The following is an 18,681-nucleotide window of genomic DNA, read 5'->3' as shown; positions in this document are numbered from 1 at the left end:
ATTCAACTATGGCCGGCCGAAAAGTATAAAGCAGTTATTCGGGGAGTTTTCCGAAGCATTCAAGAAGATGTACGAGCCTCGTTGGAACATGTTTCATCGAAAATCTCGGTCACTCTTGATTTCTGGGATTCCTATGATCAAATTTCTTTTATGAGTGTTACATGTCAGTGGATTGATGAAAGCTGGTCGTTCCAGAAGGTGCTTCTCGATATCTCTCACGTACCGTATCCTCGAGGAGGTCTCGAGATCTTTCATTCTATTGTGAAAATTCTTAAGATGTATAACATAGAAGGTAGAATCCTTTCGTGTACTCATGACAATAGCCAAGATGCCATGCATGCTTGTCATGCTTTGAAAGAGCATTTGGATGGTCAGAAAGTTGGGCGTTTCTGTTATATTCCTTGTGCTGCTCGTACTCTAAACTTGATCTTAGATGATGGATTAAGGCCTACAAAAGCAATAATTCCAAAAGTTCGGGAGTTTGTACAGGAAATGAATGCCTGCTTGGATATCTCTGAGGATTTTGTTCGATTTTCTACGGTTTATCAAGAAGGTAACTGGAAATTTCCACTTGATTGTTCTGTAAGATGGAGTGGAAATTATCAGATGCTCGATATAGTACGCAAGGTATTTTCTCTTATATCTAAAATTTTTCATACTCGTGAAATGATTTCCCACATTGGTTGGAGAGGGGAACGAAGCATTCCTTATAAAGGTGTGGAAACCTCTCCTTAACAGACGCATTGGGTTGTGGAAACCTCTCCTAGCGGTGGGCTTGGGCTGTTACAAATGGTATTAGAGCCAGCACTGGGTTGTGGCCAGAGAGGACACTAGCCCCCCAAGGGGGGTGGATTGTGATCTCACATCAGTTGGAGAGTGGAACGAAACATTTCTTATAAGGGTGTGGAAACCTCCTACTAGCCTAGCAAACGCCTTTTAAAAACTTTGAGGGGAAACCCCAAAGAGAAAGTCCAAAGAGGACAATATCTACTAGTGGGTGGGCTTGGGCTGTTACAAATGGTATTAGAGCCAGATACTGGGTGACGTGCCAGCGAGGACGTTGGGCCCCAAGGGGGATGGATTGTGAGATCCCACATCAGTTGGGAGAGGCTTGGAGCTTTCCTTATAAAGGTGTGGAAACCTCTTACTAGCAGATGCTTTTTAAAAACCTTGAGGAGAAGCCCGAAAGGGAAAGTCCAAAGAGGACAATATCTGCTAGTGGTGGGCTTGGGCTGTTACAAATGGTATCAGAGCCAGACACTAGGCAGTATGCCAGTGAGGACCCTGGCCCCCAAGGGGAGTGGATTGTGAGATCTCACATCGGTTGGAGAGGGGAACGAAGCATTCCTTATAAGGGTGTGGAAACCTCTCCCTAGCAGACACGTTTTAAAAACCTTGAGTGGAAACCCGAAAGGAAAAGCCCAAAGAGGACAATATCCGCTAGTGGTGGGCTTGGACTGTTATAACATCTAAAGACGGATACCTTGTAATCACGAACTGATATGAACGGCCTAACTATATATATCAATATTTTGTTTCTCCTAGTCATGTTTATAATGGTTGGTCAACTAAGTTTACGTGAAGTTCTAATTCATATGTAGGCAGGGAAATCCATGGCAGCTGTTATCAGGAAGTACGAGGAAACACTTAGCAGTAAAATGCTTTTAAACTCTGCCGAGAAGAACATAGTTCCTTTTACAAAACCACGAACAACATATGCACAAATAAGGTCCCAACTGTTGGGTTAGTTCTGTTCTTCATGGATCATATTTCCGAGACTATCGCCGCCTGTCGAGATTCTCGACACAACCCGGATTGGCTAAAGACTGCTGCCGAAGACATGGCCAAGAAAGCCAAGAATTATAGCCATCAAGTTTGCAACATTGCCACATACATCACCGCAATTCTCGATCCTCGAATCAAAGTCGAGTTGCTTCCAGAAAGTCTCAACTCAAGAAATCACTCGGAAGAAGCCAGATCTCATTTCATAATACACTATTCCTCCAACCACTTCCTATCACTGACCAGTAGCTATAGTGCTCACGAGATCAAGGACGGAGAGAGCGTCTGTTTCGCTGAGGAAATCGCTAGAAAGAAGCGAAGGGCGAGCACGAGCAACGCCACGGATGAGCTAACACAGTATTTATCAGAGCCTCCAGCTCCAATACCAACAGATGTTCTAGAATGGTGGAAGGTTAATAGCACACGCTATCCACGACTTTCTGTTATGGCTCGAGACTTCTTGGCCATGCAGGCAACGTCGGTGGCTCCTGAAGATCTGTTCTGTGGGAGAGGCGACAACGTCGAGAAACAAAGATATTGTATGCCTCATGATACCACACCAGCTCTCCTTTGTATCAAATCATGGATTCAAAGTGGTTTCAAGATGAATTACAAGTCTAATGAGATTGAGTATGAGATGCTGATTGAACTAGCTGCTACATCAATTGTTGATAGCAATTCTGCTGGTTCTGACAAGAAATCAAAGTAATTGCATAGCCATGTTGGAGCTTGGAGGTTAGTTCTAACTTAGAATTAATACATCTTGTTGATGAACTTCATGTAATGTAACAGCATATGTTTATAGCAATGCTAACCAAGTACACACATTAGTGTCTTGTAGATCATTCATACGCTTGTCGGTGACCATTAATGTCGTTGTTGGGAACAAAACCCGTCGATGAAAGTTCTTTTTATATGAGTTACTTAAGATCTCGAACTAATAATCATATCGATCAAAACCCTAAACTTTCACTACTGGATCATAGTTTAAACCCTTCAATTTAAAAAGTACATTACTTTAACATATATATACGACTTTTTTAGATATGAGAATTAACGTAGGCTAGAAAGAAATGCATTGTACGTACCAGCCTAAGGCCGTCGTTAGCAAATATTGTCAGCTTTAGCATGTTACTTATCGTCATCAGTCTCACGGTTTTAAAACGTGTCTACTAGAGAGATGTTTCCACACCCTTATAAGGAATGCTTCGTTCCCCTCTCTAAGCGATGTGAGATCTCACAATCCACCTTTCTTCGGGGCCCGGGCCTAATGTCCTCAAGTCTACTAGGGAGTTTTCAGACCTTTATAAAGAATGCTTCCTTCCCCCTCTCCAATGTGGGATCTCACAATCCACCTCACTTGGGGGCTCAGCGTCCACGCTAGCAAACCACCTGGTGTTTGACTCTGATACCATTTATAACAGTCCAAGCCCAACGCTAGCAAATATTGTCTGCTTTGGCCCATTATGTATTCTCATCAGGGTTACGGTGTCGGGTTTCGGAAAAAGAAAAAAAGAAAAAGTAATATGAAAAATAATTGAGGAATGATGAAGATATAATAGATATGAAGAAAGGGACAAAATAAAGATGAAATGTCACTATAATATGAATTTGGAAGATAAGGGCATTTTTGGAAGGAAGAAAATATATAATGGTGTAACTCAAAGCAAAGCCCTATATCCCATCACTCTCTAAGCTTTTAGGCCACATTTTGGTGTGGAGTGTGCCATTCACACACCCATTGGGACAAGTGGAGGCCTTTCGCTCAAATTTCACTTTCATTTTTTGGCCAATCAACACTAAATAATATCATAATTTTTCTAATTATTATTATTTTTTATTCGTATGGTCCATATTGATTATTATTATTTATTCTCGATCCATATGCAAACAGACGTTACCTGTATAAATTAAAACGTCAAGGGCAAAATTGGAATATAAAATTTTTATCCATAATTTCATTTATGGAAGGAGATATTTAATGCGACATGCATGAGTCATGGGTTATGTGAATAAATACATTGACCCCGTGAGTAGCTAGAAGAGACGGAGTGAAGACATGTAGTGTCTCATGTCTAGGATTCAGAATCCAGATTCGACATTTGTATACCTCAACATTCCCGTGCATCCTTACGACATTGTCAATCACCCAACACAGAATTACTTCAAGTAAAGCACTGTTAACAATGAAATGTCTACCAGCTTCTACCTTGATTTGTCCCCGAACCACATCTTATTGGTAGAACTGTCGCTTTGATACCATCTGTAATGCCCCATGTCTAGGATATAAATCAAATTCAGTTACCGGACAAAACATGTGTGCGGAGGCATGCCTCTAACCAAATAAATAACCAAATAATAATAAAAGTAATAAAAAGTTTGATTAAAAGAGCTCTATCTACCTTCACCATATTTCTCTCTTAATTATTTATAAAATTCTAAAATTGTCAATTTTTTTTATTTTTATTTTTTTTAATAGAAAAAAAATACAAAAATCTTGGGGGAGCAATAATTAATTTCTTTGCATTTCTTACAAACATAGTAAATGAAATTATTATTATTATTTAATTTCAAGATAAAAAAAATTTAAATAACCATAAACTAAGATTTTAATTTATATTTTAATAAATGTCAATAATTAATTTTTTTTTTTTTAATTAGTTCATGAGTTTTCTTGTTAAGACAAACAAATGATATAAGCCAAAAATAAATTTGGTATATTATGAGAGTTTATGGTGTGAAAGAAAGAACAAGTCTCGAGATTCTTCAAACAATTTTTTATTTATATATTCGTTAAAACGTAAAAATATCCATAAATATATTCATGCTGACCGTTAATTATATATTTTTTAATAAATTATCCAGTTGACATTTTTTTTTGTTGTTGACCAATATCGATTGACTTTTTATACGAAGTCAAATTCTTCCATATATATATATATATATTTGACTAAAGAAATTTTAAAGGATAAAATTAAATAAATTTATTTGATTTTATTTTATTCAATTTTTTGGAATATTTAGTTAAAACGTATCCACAAATTTTTACAAATAATTTATTTGTGACAATTTGATCGACACATATCGATGAGGTGACACTTTGTTAAATAAAATTTGGATAAAAATGACGTTATTTAGCAATTAGTTAGACGAAGGTATGTATAAATGAATGGACGATTATAATTAAGACTAAAGTACGATACTTTAATGATTAAGGCTAACGGGTAATTTTTTGTAGTCATATGAAATGACGTGACTTGTACTCTTAGATTAAAACGCCATTTCGTGTATAGTTTGGGACCATTGACTTTATTTAAATTGACTCTTTTAATTTATGTGACCCCGAGCTTCTATTTTGTATTTTAGTTATGTTTTTTATTTTGTTCAAAAAATTATTGTGAACGAGCGTATCTATTAGAATTTTCCTACAATCTCTCGAAATTAATATTTAGGTTCGTTGTAATTACGAGATGAGAATCAGATTTTTAACCTTAAAGAAAAAGAGTATATGTCAATTACTCAGTTAATCTGGTATATTTACGGTCCCATTTTTGGAAATGGAGTAAAAATGGAAATATATAAATAAATAAATTAATTAATTTTTTCGATGCTTCCTAGGTCACATCAAATGTTAAATAAAAAAATGAAATTATCTAGTAACTTGTCGTTTTAAAATTGGCTTGTTTTGTTACATTATTTTTCAATTTAAAGTTTTTGTCGAAAATCCCAACAAAAACAATGCATGAAACATGACATTTCGAATATTCAACGTTTCATTTTTCTTGAAATTAAGTTGGAAAAGCTCGATCGATCGATTTAGACCGATAACTGATCAAATTTGAACCGAATATTTATCATCAAGATTCAAATATCTTAAACTCTACTTGAACCGTTTACTTGAAGATGCAAAACTGCGTAAATACATGACTTATGAGTTTTTCCTTCCTTTCGTGATTTTACGGTCACCTTTGAGCTAAGAAAACCTGCCTCGACCTTGCCGTTTGGTGCCTTAAGCTCTTTGACTCGTGATTCATCTTGACCAAGGTTTAATCTTTAGTTTCGTTTCGATTCAATTCGAGCCCAAGTAATATTGGAATATTGAAGTAAATGACGAAGAGAAATACATAATTTTCACGATTACAATTGATTATGTTATGTAAATTGATATATAATCAAACAAATAATTAGCTAAAAGTTTAAAATTAATGAGACTCGAGAGAAAAAAAAAGTTTTATGAATTTCGAGACGTTTTTACTCTATATTTAACGTAGCAAGAAATTTTAATAGAATTTGAACCTTCAACCTAGATAAATGGAATACATATAATGTAACAGCCAAAACCCACTGTCAACCGACATTATCTATATCACCGTCAGCCTCACGGTTTTAAAACGCGTGTATTGGAGAAAAGTTTTCACACCCCTATAAAAAAAATATTTCGTTCCCCTCTCCAACCGACGTAGGATCTCACAATTCACTCTCCTTCAAGGCCAACGTCCTCGCTGACATACCGCCTAATGTCTGACTCTGATACCATTTGTAATCACCCAAGGCGAGCACTAACAGATATTGTCTGCTTTCAGCCTCACGGTTTTATAACGTGTCTATAGTTTTTTATTATAGTAGCTGTGAAATAAAAAAGAATATTAGAGACTGACCATCAAACAGAAAATAGTAATTTTATGTAACTTGTTAGACACGACCTTGAAAGGTTAATAATAACCGAACCTGTAAGGCAACCCGACCACACATATATTCGGAATACAAAACCAAAATAAAATAGTGTTTTTTGGTTAAAAAAAAAAACAAAAGTGGGACCCAGAAATGGGCATAAATAATGTAGAACCTCTAAGGATGTTGTCATAGTGTGTAAAGAAGAGTAATCCTTTCACCAAAAAATTCCCAGCCATTCCCCTGTTGGTTTAGCCATGGAAGGCCCTCTGTTGCGAGAAGTGTGCGCCCTGTACGACCAAATCTCGAGCCTTGCTAGCCTCAAGCCTTCCAAAAATGTCGACACTCTCTTCACCCAACTAGTCCTCACGTGCTCCCCGCCCGCCCCTGGCCTTGATATCGCCTCTTTGCCTCAGCCACTTCAAGCCATGAGGGCTCATCTCATCCGTCTCTGCGCCACCGCTGAGGCGCTTCTTGAAGTTCATTTCTCTTCCATTTTGGCTTCCTTTGAGAATCCCATTCATAACTTGTCTATCTTTCCTTATTACTCTAATTACTTGAAGCTCTCGCTTCTCGAGTTCGATATTCTTACCTCTCATTGTCGTCGGGTGCCCTCTAGCGTTGCGTTCGTTGGCTCTGGCCCCCTCCCGCTTTCCTCCATTGTCATGGCGTCCACTCATCTTAAGGGTAACTCAAACGCTAGCTGACTAGCTCGTATTACATAACAACATGAGATTATCTCACAAAATTAATCCTCGTCTTTTCAACGTGAGATTCTCAATAAGCTCCCTCGAGATGATCCCAATTTATTTTTTACCAAATACCGGATTCGGGTTCATCGGCTTAGATACCCTATTAGATTAATATCATGTTCATCTTATTAAGATCGTGAGATATTTTCAATTTTTTTTTTTTTTTTGATTGAGGTGTGATGTGATAGATTATGGTAGATTTGTATATCTAGCTCTGATACCATGTTAAGAATAATTCATAAACTTTTTCGTCTTATATTTCTTAATAGGTACTATTTTCCACAACTTTGACATCGACCCAGCTGCAAACACCATGGCGGGGCAATTGGTTTGTTCGGACTCAGATTTATCGAAGCGGATGGTGTTTCACACGGCAGATGTAATGGAGGTGACGGAGGCGTTTGGAGAGTACGAGGTGGTGTTTTTAGCAGCATTGGTAGGGTTGGAGGAGGAAGAGAAAGGGAGGGTTTTGAGGCATTTAGGGAAGCACATGGCGCCCGGAGCTTATTTGATGCTAAGGAGTGCACATGGAGCTAGAGCATTTCTCTACCCTGTTGTCGACGTTCGTGACGTCGAAGCATCTGGGTTCGAGATTTTGTCCGTATTTCACCCTACTGATGAAGTTATAAACTCCGTTGTTATTGCAAGAAAGGTGACTGATCTCGTTCCTGACAACGATAATTATAACGACAACGACACAGATGATGAAAAACGAGCTGTTTTAGTTAACGCCCCTATAATATTAGCCGAGAAGTGCTCGGGGTTTAAAGACTTCGGTCCCATGATCGAGGAGCTTGCCATAGAAGAACAACTTTCTTGAAATAGTTGCATTATTGTGAAGTATGTTTGAAATTGTCTTTTAATATTCTAAATGAAAGGATTTGGTTGGGATGTGTGCAAAAATAATTTTCCAAATTGGGAAAACAAAAATAATTGAGGAATTCCAAAAGGGTAAAGAAAGAACAAAGGATTGGTCTAAGGGATATATATATATATATATATATATATATATATATAAATAAAGACGGACTTGTGTTTTGGCTTATTCTAAAACCTTATCTTCTACCATTTTTGGTTCCAAGAACTCTCGTCTTTTGTTATGTGACCGAATCGATGTTTTGATCTTCGTTTCTATTCGATAATCGGAGTTCTAAAAGTTCAGAAGATAGTTTTGAGTTGTCTCAGAATTACCGTTCATAGTTTAAAAATCTAATCTATGTTTTGGTACGAGAATGTTAGGAATCACGACTGTCCACAATGGTATGATATTGTCCACTTTAAGCATATAGTATTCCTCCCTCCCCTGAGGCTTATGGAGCTCTCGAACAGCCTCCCCCTTAATCGAGGCTTGACCTCTTTCTCTAGGAGCATGCCCTAATACTATGTTAGGAATCACGACTCTCCACAATGGTATGATATTGTCTCCTTTGAGTATAAGCTCTCATGACTTTACTTTGGGATTCCCCAAAAGGCCTCATACCAATGGAGATAGTATTCCTCGCTTATAAACCCATGATCTTCCACTAAATTGGCCAACGTGGGACTCACTCCCAATAATAATCCTCAATAGAGGACAGAGGAAAGAAGAGTTTTTATCGTTTTTTTTAGTCAAATGAGATTTTTGCTCGACTGTTTGATCTTGATTTCTATCGAAAATTAGGGTTTTAGAAGTTTAAAAAATAGGTCTGAGTTGTCTCAAAATTACCGATCATAGTTAGAGAACTTAATCGATGATTCTGAAAGAGGAAACAGGAAATGAGAGTTATCTATCTGGTTTGTTTTTTTTTATTTTTTAAAATCAAGTAAAATTTTTACCGGACATTTTGAACTTCATTTCTGTTCGATAACTAAGGTTTAAAATTTTTAGAAAATAGGTTTAATTTGTTTCAAAATAGGTTTAATTTTGAACTTCATTTCTGTTCGATAACTTGATTGGGGATTTCGAGGTTTCAACACTTTTACAAAGAAATGGTTCGTTCTCCTCCCCAACCGATGTGAGATCTCATAATTTACCCCATGGGGCCCAGAGTCCTCGTTGACATTACTAGCTAGCACACGTCTATTAGAGAAAGGTTTCTACAACCTTATAAATAAGGTTTTATTCCTCTCTCCAACGTGGGATCTCACAGTTCTCACCCTCCTCGGGAGCCCATCATCTTCGCTGACACACCACGGTGTCTGGTCTCACGGTCATGCATGTCCAAGGCGTGTTGTCAATGGCCGCATGCCAGATATTTCAGTCTTACTTGTCCAGGACGTGTTGTCCATGGTTGCATGTCCGTTCCAAACCCCTTTTACATGCTTTCATCTTAGATAAGTCTTTACCATTTCATATTGGGTCAGTATAAGGGTGTATAATCGTTCACCAAAATCGTGTCTACACCTACAAGGGTTAAAATGCCCCAAAATGTACTATAGGGGATATGACTAATTGTCAACTTCTTCCTACCCGATATTTATATGCAATAAGCCGTTGTTGTTCCCTTTTTGCTTACATGCCCATATACACTATTTCCAATTTCTCAAATTTTGCTTTCAAAACTCTCTTTCAAAATCTCTCTACCCCGTTTTCTAAAACTTTCTTCTTGAACTAGAGCCGGAGATTCGAGCATACGTCGCTTGGCCGTAGGCAACGCAAGAACAAATAGACTTAACTCACTTATTGTTGAGAAGTGAGTGCCGCACAATCACAAGTCCGTTGCCATCAAAGTGCGATTGTGACATCTGACTTTAATACCATTAATAACAGCCTAAGCTTACCGTTAATAGATATTATCCATTTTAGCCCATTACATATCACCATCAGTCTCACAATTTTAAAATACATTCATTCGGAAAAGGTTTTCACACCCTATAAGCAATGTTTCGTTCCTCTCTCCAACCAATGTACCCTGAACATGGTTACTAAATTATCTTCAGTTTCAAGTAACGAGTTTGAAACATACGTGTACGGAAAGTCGGGTTGTTACAAACACTTTTACGTTCTAATATATTCACGTGTTTCTGTCTAACGTCGAGAAATTCTAAGTCTACAAAACCAAAGAAAACAAAGGGGAAGAAGAGAAGATAAACTACAGAAGAAGCTAAATCAAATTATATGGCCTGATTCAATCCTTTGATGCATTCCCCGTCCCCGACCCCGGCCCCAGCCCCGTCCATGAGCATGAACCGCATATCTTCGGGCGGCTTCCAATGCCGCTTTCTCTGGTTTATGAACCAGTTATTGATCTGCTTTTGATCCAAACCAGTGATAACAGAGAGTTTTGATTTTTCCTCTTCCTATCAAACCAATAAACAACAAAATTTCAAAAAAGAGAGACAAAAGTGCATCAAAATGATTGGTTTTTTTGTAGAGATTGAAAGATTACTGTAGGATAAGGCCATTTATAATGAGTACTCCACCACTCAAGTAGAGCCATTCTTGCATCCTTTGGCAGCTTCTCCTTCTTCCTCTTCTTCAAGAATTCCTTCTTCAAACTGCTTAGATACCCACTGTACTTCTTTAGCAGCATTTCTTTGAGGTCTTGGTTTGTTTTTCGTGTGCTGAACGGCTCGTGATTCCCTGTCGTTTCTACCTCCCCGTAGCTGCTCGGTTCTTCCTCTGGAGTCTTGGCTACTTCGTCTACAAACACATGGAACAAATGAGGGGAAGTCGACATAAATGACAGTGTGAGATCCCACATCGGTTGGGAGGAGAACGAAACATTCTTTATAAGGGTGTGGAAATCTCTCCGAGTAGATGTGTTTTAAAAACCTTGAGGGGAAGCCCAAAAGAGAAAGCCTAAAAAGGGCAATATCTGCTAGCGGTGGACTTAGGTCGTTACAGATGGTATCAGAGCCAGACAGTGGGTGATGTGTTAGTGAGGAGCCCCAAAGGGGGAGCGGACATGCTAGGCCTCAAAGGGGGGTGGATTGTGAGATCCCACGTCGGTTGGGGAGGAGAACGAAATATTGTTTGTAAGGGTGTGGATACCTCTCCCTAGGAGATGTGTTTTAAAAACGTAGGGAAAGTCCTAGAGGAAAAACCTAAAGAGAACAATTCCTGCTAGTGGTGGGCTTGGGCCGTTACAAATGATATAAGAGCTAGACACCGAATAATGTGCAAGCGAGGAGACTGAGCCTTGAAGGGGGTGGATTGTGAGATCTCACATCGATTGGAGAGGAGAACGAAATATTCTTTATAAGGGTGTAAAAATCTCTCCCTAGCAGAAGCGTTTTAAAAATCTTGAGAGGAAACCCGAGAGGGAAAGCCTAGAAAGGACAATATCTGCTAGCGGTGGGCTTAAGCTGTTACAAATGGTATTAGAGCCAGACACCGGGCGATGTGCCAGCAAGGAGGCTGAGCCCCAAAGGGGTTGGACAGTCTGGGCCCCGAAGGAGGGTGGATTGTGAGATCCCACCTCAATTCGGGAGGAGAACGAAACATTCTTTATAAGGGTGTGAAAACTTCTCCCTAACATAAGCATTTTAAAAACCTTGAAGGAAAAGCCCAAAGAGGACAATATCTACTAGCGATTTTCGAGCAAGCCTAAAGAGGATAATATCTGCTAGCTGTGGGCATCGGTCGTTACAGTTTATGAGTTTCCACTCTCCGTAGAATCTCCATAAACGAACAACTTTTTCATTAAAGTTCATACAAGATTCGTCATTGCGATAAGGATAAAGATCATAACCCGAACATTGTTGTTCGACAAAAGTAGCAATGTGATTTAAAGCCAAAATGGAAGAAGAACGTACCGTTGATGACGGAACGAGATTCGGACGTTGCAGTAAACGATCCTTTACACAGGTTGCTTAGCTCCAATTCAATGTTGGTCAAGAACATGGCTGCTTCATCAAATGGCTTGGATAGCTCATTCTTATATTGATGAAGAACCTCACAGTATGACTCCTTCACAAGAATCAATTATCAGATAAAATATTAGAAAGCAAAACGAAAACAGCACAAAGTTAACCAAACTGATATTTTAAAACCGCTCTATCGAATTATGGCCAAGTGTAACAGTCTAAGCCTATCGTAGCAGGTATTGTAAGCTTTGACTCTCGGCAACGCGATTTTAAAACACGTCTTCTAGGGAGAGGTTTCCACACCCTTGGAGGAAATGTTTCGTTCTCCTCTCCAACCAATGCGGGATCTCACAATTCATCTCCCTTGGAGCCCAGCGTCCTCGCTAGCACACCGCTCGGTGATTATACAATTTGTAACAATCCAAGCCCATCGCTAGAAGATGTTGTACACTTTTGACCCTCGGCCTCATGATTTTAAAACACGTCTTCAAGGGAGAGGTTTCCACACCTGTATAGGGTATGCTTCGTTCCCCTCTCCAACCAATGTGGGATCTCACAATTCATCCCCTTGGGACCGTGTCCTCACTGGCACCTCACCCAGTGATTGGCTTTGACATCATTTGTAACAGTCCAAACCCATCGCTAACAGATATTGTAAGCTTTGACCCTCAGCCTCACGGTTTTAAAACACATCTTCTAGACTGAGGTTTCCACACCCTTATAGGAAATGTTTCGTTCCTCTCCCCAACCGATGTGGGATCTCGCAATCCATCCCCCTTGAGGCCCAGTGTCCTCGCTAACACACCGCACACCACCCAGTGATTGGCTCTGATACCATTTGTAACAGCCCAAGCCTACCGCTAGCAGATACTATCCACTATGACCCTCGGCCTCACAATTTTAAAACATGTCTTCTAGAGAGAGGTTTCCACACCCTTACAGGGAATGCTTCGTTTCTCTCTCCAACCAACGAATGGTCAACGTCACCACACACGTAGTTCACCCATCAATAAATAGAGCATTTTCATTCTACAAATCATCTCGAGGCTCGGGATCAAAACGGAATAACCCGAGTTTAGAGACTAAAACAATACGTAAGTTTCACAACTTAGGAGATCTAAACTATAAATCATTAAGATTTCCTTGTCAAGAATGATTGAAAAAACAAAAGGAAATTGAAGAACAAAGTACCATAAAGTTGTCTAGTTGAGGATCAGCTCCCAACTCAATACAAGATCTAGAAGGATGATTTTCACGGCCAATTTCTTCAAGAAGAGAAGCCACTTGTGGTGGAGCTCCAACCTAGTTCATTTCAAGCACAAAACACAACAAAATTCAAACACAAGACAACCTCAAAAACTGCTAAAAACATCCAAAAACACCTCAAACAAGAAGATTTACAAACTTTTTGGCATTCAATGTAAGCAGAAACCAATTTGGGGTAAAGGGGATGGTTGATAATCTGAGTCTTAATCATGTCAGACATGTTCAAGCCAGTGGTGGGCTCTGCTTCAAGGTGAAGCAGTTCATCATCCACCATTAGAGCTTCATGAATATCACCACAGCTGGTGCTAGCAATGGCTTCACCTCCAAGAACACCATTAGAATATGAGGCCATGACAGGGTTGTTAAGCCTGTAAAACTCATCCATTTCTTCAAATTTCTTCAAACTCCAAAGCTTGGAAGATTGAATTTTCTCTGTCTTAAACTTAAAATCCCTAGAGAGAGAGTGAGGAAAGTTTGGGTTATAAAAAGAAAAAGAAAAAAGATACTGATGTAATAATGATGATACTAAGAAAAAAACATGTTATGAGGCAGCTAAATTCAAGGGGGGATTCCATTTCTGTCATCATATACTCATTCTAAACTAAAGTGAGTGCATCAAGGCCTCTTTCCATCTAAAAATTAACAAACCCTTTTGCTCGTTTGGGAAAATTTTCGAGAACAACGTTTAAGAACGATGAACATTTCGTAGAATAAGATATCATCTAATAACAGGTCAAATGTTTATCGAGAGATAGTTTTAGACCCTTGTTTAGCCTGTTGAACTCACTTTGTATATAAAAACTTAACGAACCCTTTTACTCATTTGGGAAAGTTTTCGATATTTCTTTCTTCGTTGTTTCTCGTCAGAACAACGTTCAAGAATAAGGGATTATATCATCTCATGACGAGTCAAATGTTCATTAAAAGTAGCACGTAAAAGATAGTGTTAGACCTTTGTTTGGCCGGTTAAACTAGGTGTAGAAATAAAAACAAACCCTTTTGCTCATCGCAAGAAAAACAACGTTCAAGAACGATGAACAATCCATAGAAAAAGATATTATATCATCTAATGACAAGCAGGCAATGCATTAAAAGATAGTTTTAGATCTTCGTTTGGTCTCTCAAACTCACTTTATATATAAATCTCTACGAACCCTTTTAGAACGATGAACAATCTATAGAATAAGATATTATATCATCTAATAACAGATCAAATGTTCATCAAAACAAGCACGAAACAGAGAAAAAAACATGTTTTAGACCATTGTTTGGCCTAAAAACTTGCTCAAAAACACAAGTTTCTACAAGATTTTTCAAACATATTGAAAGATATAAGATAAAAAGAGTAAAGAAATGAGAAAGTTTTTGAGAAATGTGGATGAAAGAACAGGTGATAGAAGGATTTGACAAGGCTAAGCTCTAGCCTGTATTTGTAGAGGTCATATAGCTCTGTCTCTCCAAGTTTGAAGTGACATTCCTCCAGCTTTCATGATCTGATTGGCTAACTCACTGCTACTATCAACTCCATCTTTAATATACTGTTCATTTCTCTTTCTTTTTCAATTGTTTTTTGTTTTTCCTTTCCATAAACAACAACAAGAAGGGTTTCCACTCATGGAAAAAAAGAAGACACAAAGATGCTTTGTTTTTGTGTTCACAGCTAGCTGAGCTGAGCTGCTGCTGCTGCTGTTTGCTGTTTTGTCTGTCGGTTTCTTGGTTTGGCAGATCCATGAGATAACAACAAATTGCATATTCAATCAAGAACTCTTTTGCTATGTGATAATGAAGTTAAATTTCTTGTAAGTTTGTACTCATTGCATGAAAATGGGATCTTTAGAACAAATAATTTGCTCATATGCACCCAAAACAATTGGCATCTTGAAAGAAGAAGCGAATTATAGTTTTTAATCAATTAGAGTTGGAAAAGATAACGTAATGATCACGAACGATGACTTAGGCTGAAAGCGAACTGTGAGATCTCACATCGGTTGGGGAGGAGAACGAAGTATTCTTTATAAGGGTGTTGAAATCTCTCCTTAGTAAACGCGTTTTAAAAATTTTGAGGGTAAGATCAAATAACATAATATCTGCTAGCGGTTGACTTGAGTTGTTATACGAACAATATCGTTATTATAGTATCGAGAATCTCAACCGTCGTGGATTGGCTTGATCAATCAGTGTCGTGAGTATAGTAAAAGGTTATTACTATAGCTCGAGCACTCGTGGATATCCGTCCATGATGATCAATAAGTGTTGTGAGTTGAGTAAAAGGTTCTGAGTTTCCTTGATACCTCAAATGATGAGGTATCAGGTAGGTTGTTTTGTGCACATAGGCTAGCTCGAAAACTCATGATGCACACTCTTTCATATGAAATATTCGTTTTCATTCGAGCTTCTATCTTAACTTAGAGAAATCAAAAGAGACGCTTGACCCAGATGGCTCGAGACGTCGAGTAAAGTCTCTATCATCTCCAAAAGCAGAGCGGTTAAGTTCGAGTCTCCCGAGGCAAATCTTGGATCTGCTGTTGTTTGTGTTTGCTAAATAAGAAATGAGTCAAAAGTTAGAGATGATTGCTACTTTTTTGGGAGAAAAAGCTTTCATTATCCCAAATTAATTTACTCCAAAATCACACTGTTGAAGATTCTAATCAGGTTTTTTTAAATTTTTGAGTATCAGTTGGATCTTTGAAGATTACTTGAACATTTAGAGAAAGATTTGTAGTTTATAAGTCAAAAGAGTTCTTCATTCTTCCCACCACGATTCTCGAAGATCCAAGAAAAAATAATTTATACCGGTAAACGAATGTTTCATCACTAACTCTAAATTTTTATAATTTTGAGATCATATATTGTTCACTTTCGTCTGTTACGTATCGTTGTCAGTCTCACGATTTTAAAATCGGAGTGTTTCGTTCTACTCTTTAATCGATGTGAGATCTTACAATCCACCCTCCTTAGGGGTTCAACATTCTCATTGGCACATTACTCGGTGTCTGGCTCTGAGACTATTTGTAACAGCACAAGCCCACTACTAGCAGATATTGTCCGTTTTGTCCCAAAAAGGACAACACCTGCTAGTGGCGGATTTGAGCGGTTACAAATGGTATTAGAGCTAGACACCGAACGGTATGCCAGTGAGGACGCTGGGCCCCGAATGGGGGGAGGGAGTGGACATTGGAAGGTGTGTCAATGAAGACGTTGGGCCTCAAAGGGAGGTGGATTGTAAGATCCCACATTGATTGGAGAGAGAAACGAGTACGCTGGGCCTGGAACGGAGGTGGATTGTGAAATCTTACCTTGGTTGGAGAAGCAAACAATTCATTATTTACAAGGGTGTGGAAACTTCTTCCTTTCTAAAAAAGCCTTGAGCTAAAAACTATAAGGAAAAAGCCTAAAGAGGACAATATCAGTTGGATGTGGGTTTGGACGGTTATACTAATGCTCTCCTAACAAACGTATCGATGCATATCTACTAATTCTAACGATCAATGTCTTTATGTGACGATGTTGTCTAATGGGACGGCTAGAGGCAACCTCCTGCCCAACCATTGATCTGTTAGCAATCCGACTCTATGAAGATGTCGCTTGTCTGCTAGTATCTGCACGGAAGAAGTGACTGAAACTATTTCATTGACGAATGAAATAAAGGAAAAACCACCCGAAATGACATTCGATTTAATTTCTTAACGAAGAAAGGCTAAAATTAATAATGGTAAACACAATGCACAACAAGGTCCATTCAAGCCCAAATCCACCGAGATCCCACGTTGATTAAAGAGGGAAATGAAACATTTCTTATAAGGTATAGAAACCTCTTCCTAGTAGACACATTTTAATATCTTGAAGCTGACGTCGATACGTAACGGGCCGAAGCAGACAATATGTGCTAGTTGTGGGCTTGGACTGTTACAAATGATATTAGAGCTATATACCGAGTGGCATGCCAACGAGAACGCTGGACCCCAAGAGAGATGGATTGTGAGATTCCACATTGGTTGAAGAGGGAAACGAACAGGCCAAATCTGATACGAAAGGGAGAGAATTAACACTTGAACTCTCGATGAAGTATAATATATCAGACAAAACCATTAAAGTTAGGTCAATTGCTGTATTTGGCCGAATCAACCATTTTCACACAAAAAATCTTAGTGTTTAATAAACTAATTTTGGAACTAACGTAGGTCGTTCTACAACCGAATTATGTTCGAGTAAATTTGTACCTTAAGTCGATGTACCAGTTACCTTATTCTTCTCGTCAGAAAATCTTTTAAGTTCACCAAATTAGGTGACATTTTAGAAAATTTGAGCTGAGATTCCTACATAGCAATATCGATAATCTTTTAATATGTTCGAGAGTTATAGAAGCGAGACACTTTACAAAACAATTAATTATGACCCGAAAAAATAATTGGATACTTTACACTGAAGATAGTATACCTTTTAAGATGAGCCTACACTGACAACTTCTCATACGGTACGTTTAACTCATGATTTGAAAACCCTGATCAATCTTAGGGTTAATTCATACTTATTTGAATTCTCTTCGGTTCAAATAAATGACAATTTTAGGTTCCCCTAAACCTATATCAGATTGAACCAAACCAACTTGATTCGACCCAATCCAATCCAATCTAATCCAACCCAACTCAACCCTATCTAAACAATTGAGTTAGGTCTATCGGGTTCGATCCAACCTAACCTGATCCGACCCAACCCAATCTAATCGAAAACAATCCAACCCAACTCGATACAATCTACGAACACCCTAGGGTTGGTCGATCCAAATTCCTTCTAAACTCAACTTAAAAAAAAATGGTCCTAAAGGAATGAGGCCCATTAAATGTGGGAGCCCAAGAGAAAAAGGCCCATTAAGGAACAAGCAGACCCAAACAGAATAAATAAATAAATAAAAAAGACACGTGGCGAGAGGAGAAGAGTTGGGGGCAGTGAGGTAAAGAAGGCGGAAGCGTACGAATAAAGTCAGAGAGGATACGTGGATGACGTAGCGAGATGGGAAGGTCAGCTGTCACATCAACAAACTCGACACGACCGGTGACATTAGAAAGCCCCATCAATTCACACCACTATCTCTCTCTCTCTCTTTCTCTCTAAATCTCTTTTCATTTATTTCTACCATAAATCAATCACTTGCTGACGTGGCAGACAGATCAGACAGCTGCTGACACAGACCACCCCATTTCCTTCTCTCTTATTTTAATATTATTTTCACAAAAAAAAGAAGCTTTTTGACACCTCGACAGTATCGCGCGCGATGCGCGGGAGGCCTAGTGGGCCCCACGTCCTTTCTTTTTTCTTTTTCAGGAAATCTTATTTTAATTTTATTTAATTTGGTCCTTGTGTGGGACCCATAACTAACAGTCAACTAACGTCCTACTTCCTACACATCACATTTTCTTGTTTT

The 18,681-nt window shown here is 38.6% G+C and overlaps 2 protein-coding genes across 3 annotated transcripts; one reads left to right on the top strand and one right to left on the bottom strand.

Moving 5' to 3' along the window:
- The first annotated feature begins 6,660 nt into the window (after positions 1 to 6,660).
- Positions 6,661 to 8,108, top strand: LOC111804749 (nicotianamine synthase-like). Its single transcript, XM_023689530.1, has 2 exons — positions 6,661 to 7,140; positions 7,475 to 8,108. Exons 1-2 carry the CDS (start codon positions 6,711 to 6,713, stop codon positions 8,023 to 8,025), a joined length of 981 nt encoding a protein of 326 aa, XP_023545298.1. The 5' UTR covers positions 6,661 to 6,710; the 3' UTR covers positions 8,026 to 8,108.
- Positions 8,109 to 10,130: 2,022 nt separating this feature from the next.
- On the bottom strand, positions 10,131 to 13,927 carry LOC111804751 (homeobox protein knotted-1-like 1). Of its 2 annotated transcripts, none has more exons than XM_023689532.1 (5): positions 13,399 to 13,927; positions 13,185 to 13,295; positions 11,943 to 12,096; positions 10,574 to 10,827; positions 10,131 to 10,484 (listed from the first exon to the last, which is right to left on the bottom strand). In XM_023689532.1, exons 1-5 carry the CDS (start codon positions 13,642 to 13,644, stop codon positions 10,299 to 10,301), a joined length of 951 nt encoding a protein of 316 aa, XP_023545300.1. In that variant the 5' UTR covers positions 13,645 to 13,927; the 3' UTR covers positions 10,131 to 10,298. The 2 variants fall into 2 exon arrangements, with proteins under 2 accessions (XP_023545300.1, XP_023545301.1); XM_023689533.1 differs by having other exon boundaries at positions 11,943 to 12,093.
- Positions 13,928 to 18,681: the final 4,754 nt, after the last annotated feature.

This window comes from Cucurbita pepo, chromosome LG11 (assembly GCF_002806865.2).
Source record: "Cucurbita pepo subsp. pepo cultivar mu-cu-16 chromosome LG11, ASM280686v2, whole genome shotgun sequence".
Taxonomy (NCBI): Eukaryota; Viridiplantae; Streptophyta; class Magnoliopsida; order Cucurbitales; family Cucurbitaceae; genus Cucurbita; species Cucurbita pepo.
Note: the sequence above shows the minus strand (reverse complement) of the source record. Positions and strands in the feature narration are given on the sequence as shown.

Bases quoted from the DNA above. Each gene is read 5' to 3' on its own strand.
- LOC111804749 (XM_023689530.1), top strand. From the start codon at position 6,711: ATGGAAGGCCCTCTGTTGCGAGAAGTGTGCGCCCTGTACGACCAAATC. The intron at 7,141-7,474 runs GTAACTCAAACG...ATTTCTTAATAG, and splicing joins GGCGTCCACTCATCTTAAGG to GTACTATTTTCCACAACTTT.
- LOC111804751 (XM_023689532.1), bottom strand. From the start codon at position 13,644: ATGGATGAGTTTTACAGGCTTAACAACCCTGTCATGGCCTCATATTCT. The intron at 12,097-13,184 runs GTACTTTGTTCT...ATTCTTGTGAAG, and splicing joins CTCAACTAGACAACTTTATG to GAGTCATACTGTGAGGTTCT. The intron at 10,828-11,942 runs GTACGTTCTTCT...ATGTGTTTGTAG, and splicing joins ATCTCGTTCCGTCATCAACG to ACGAAGTAGCCAAGACTCCA.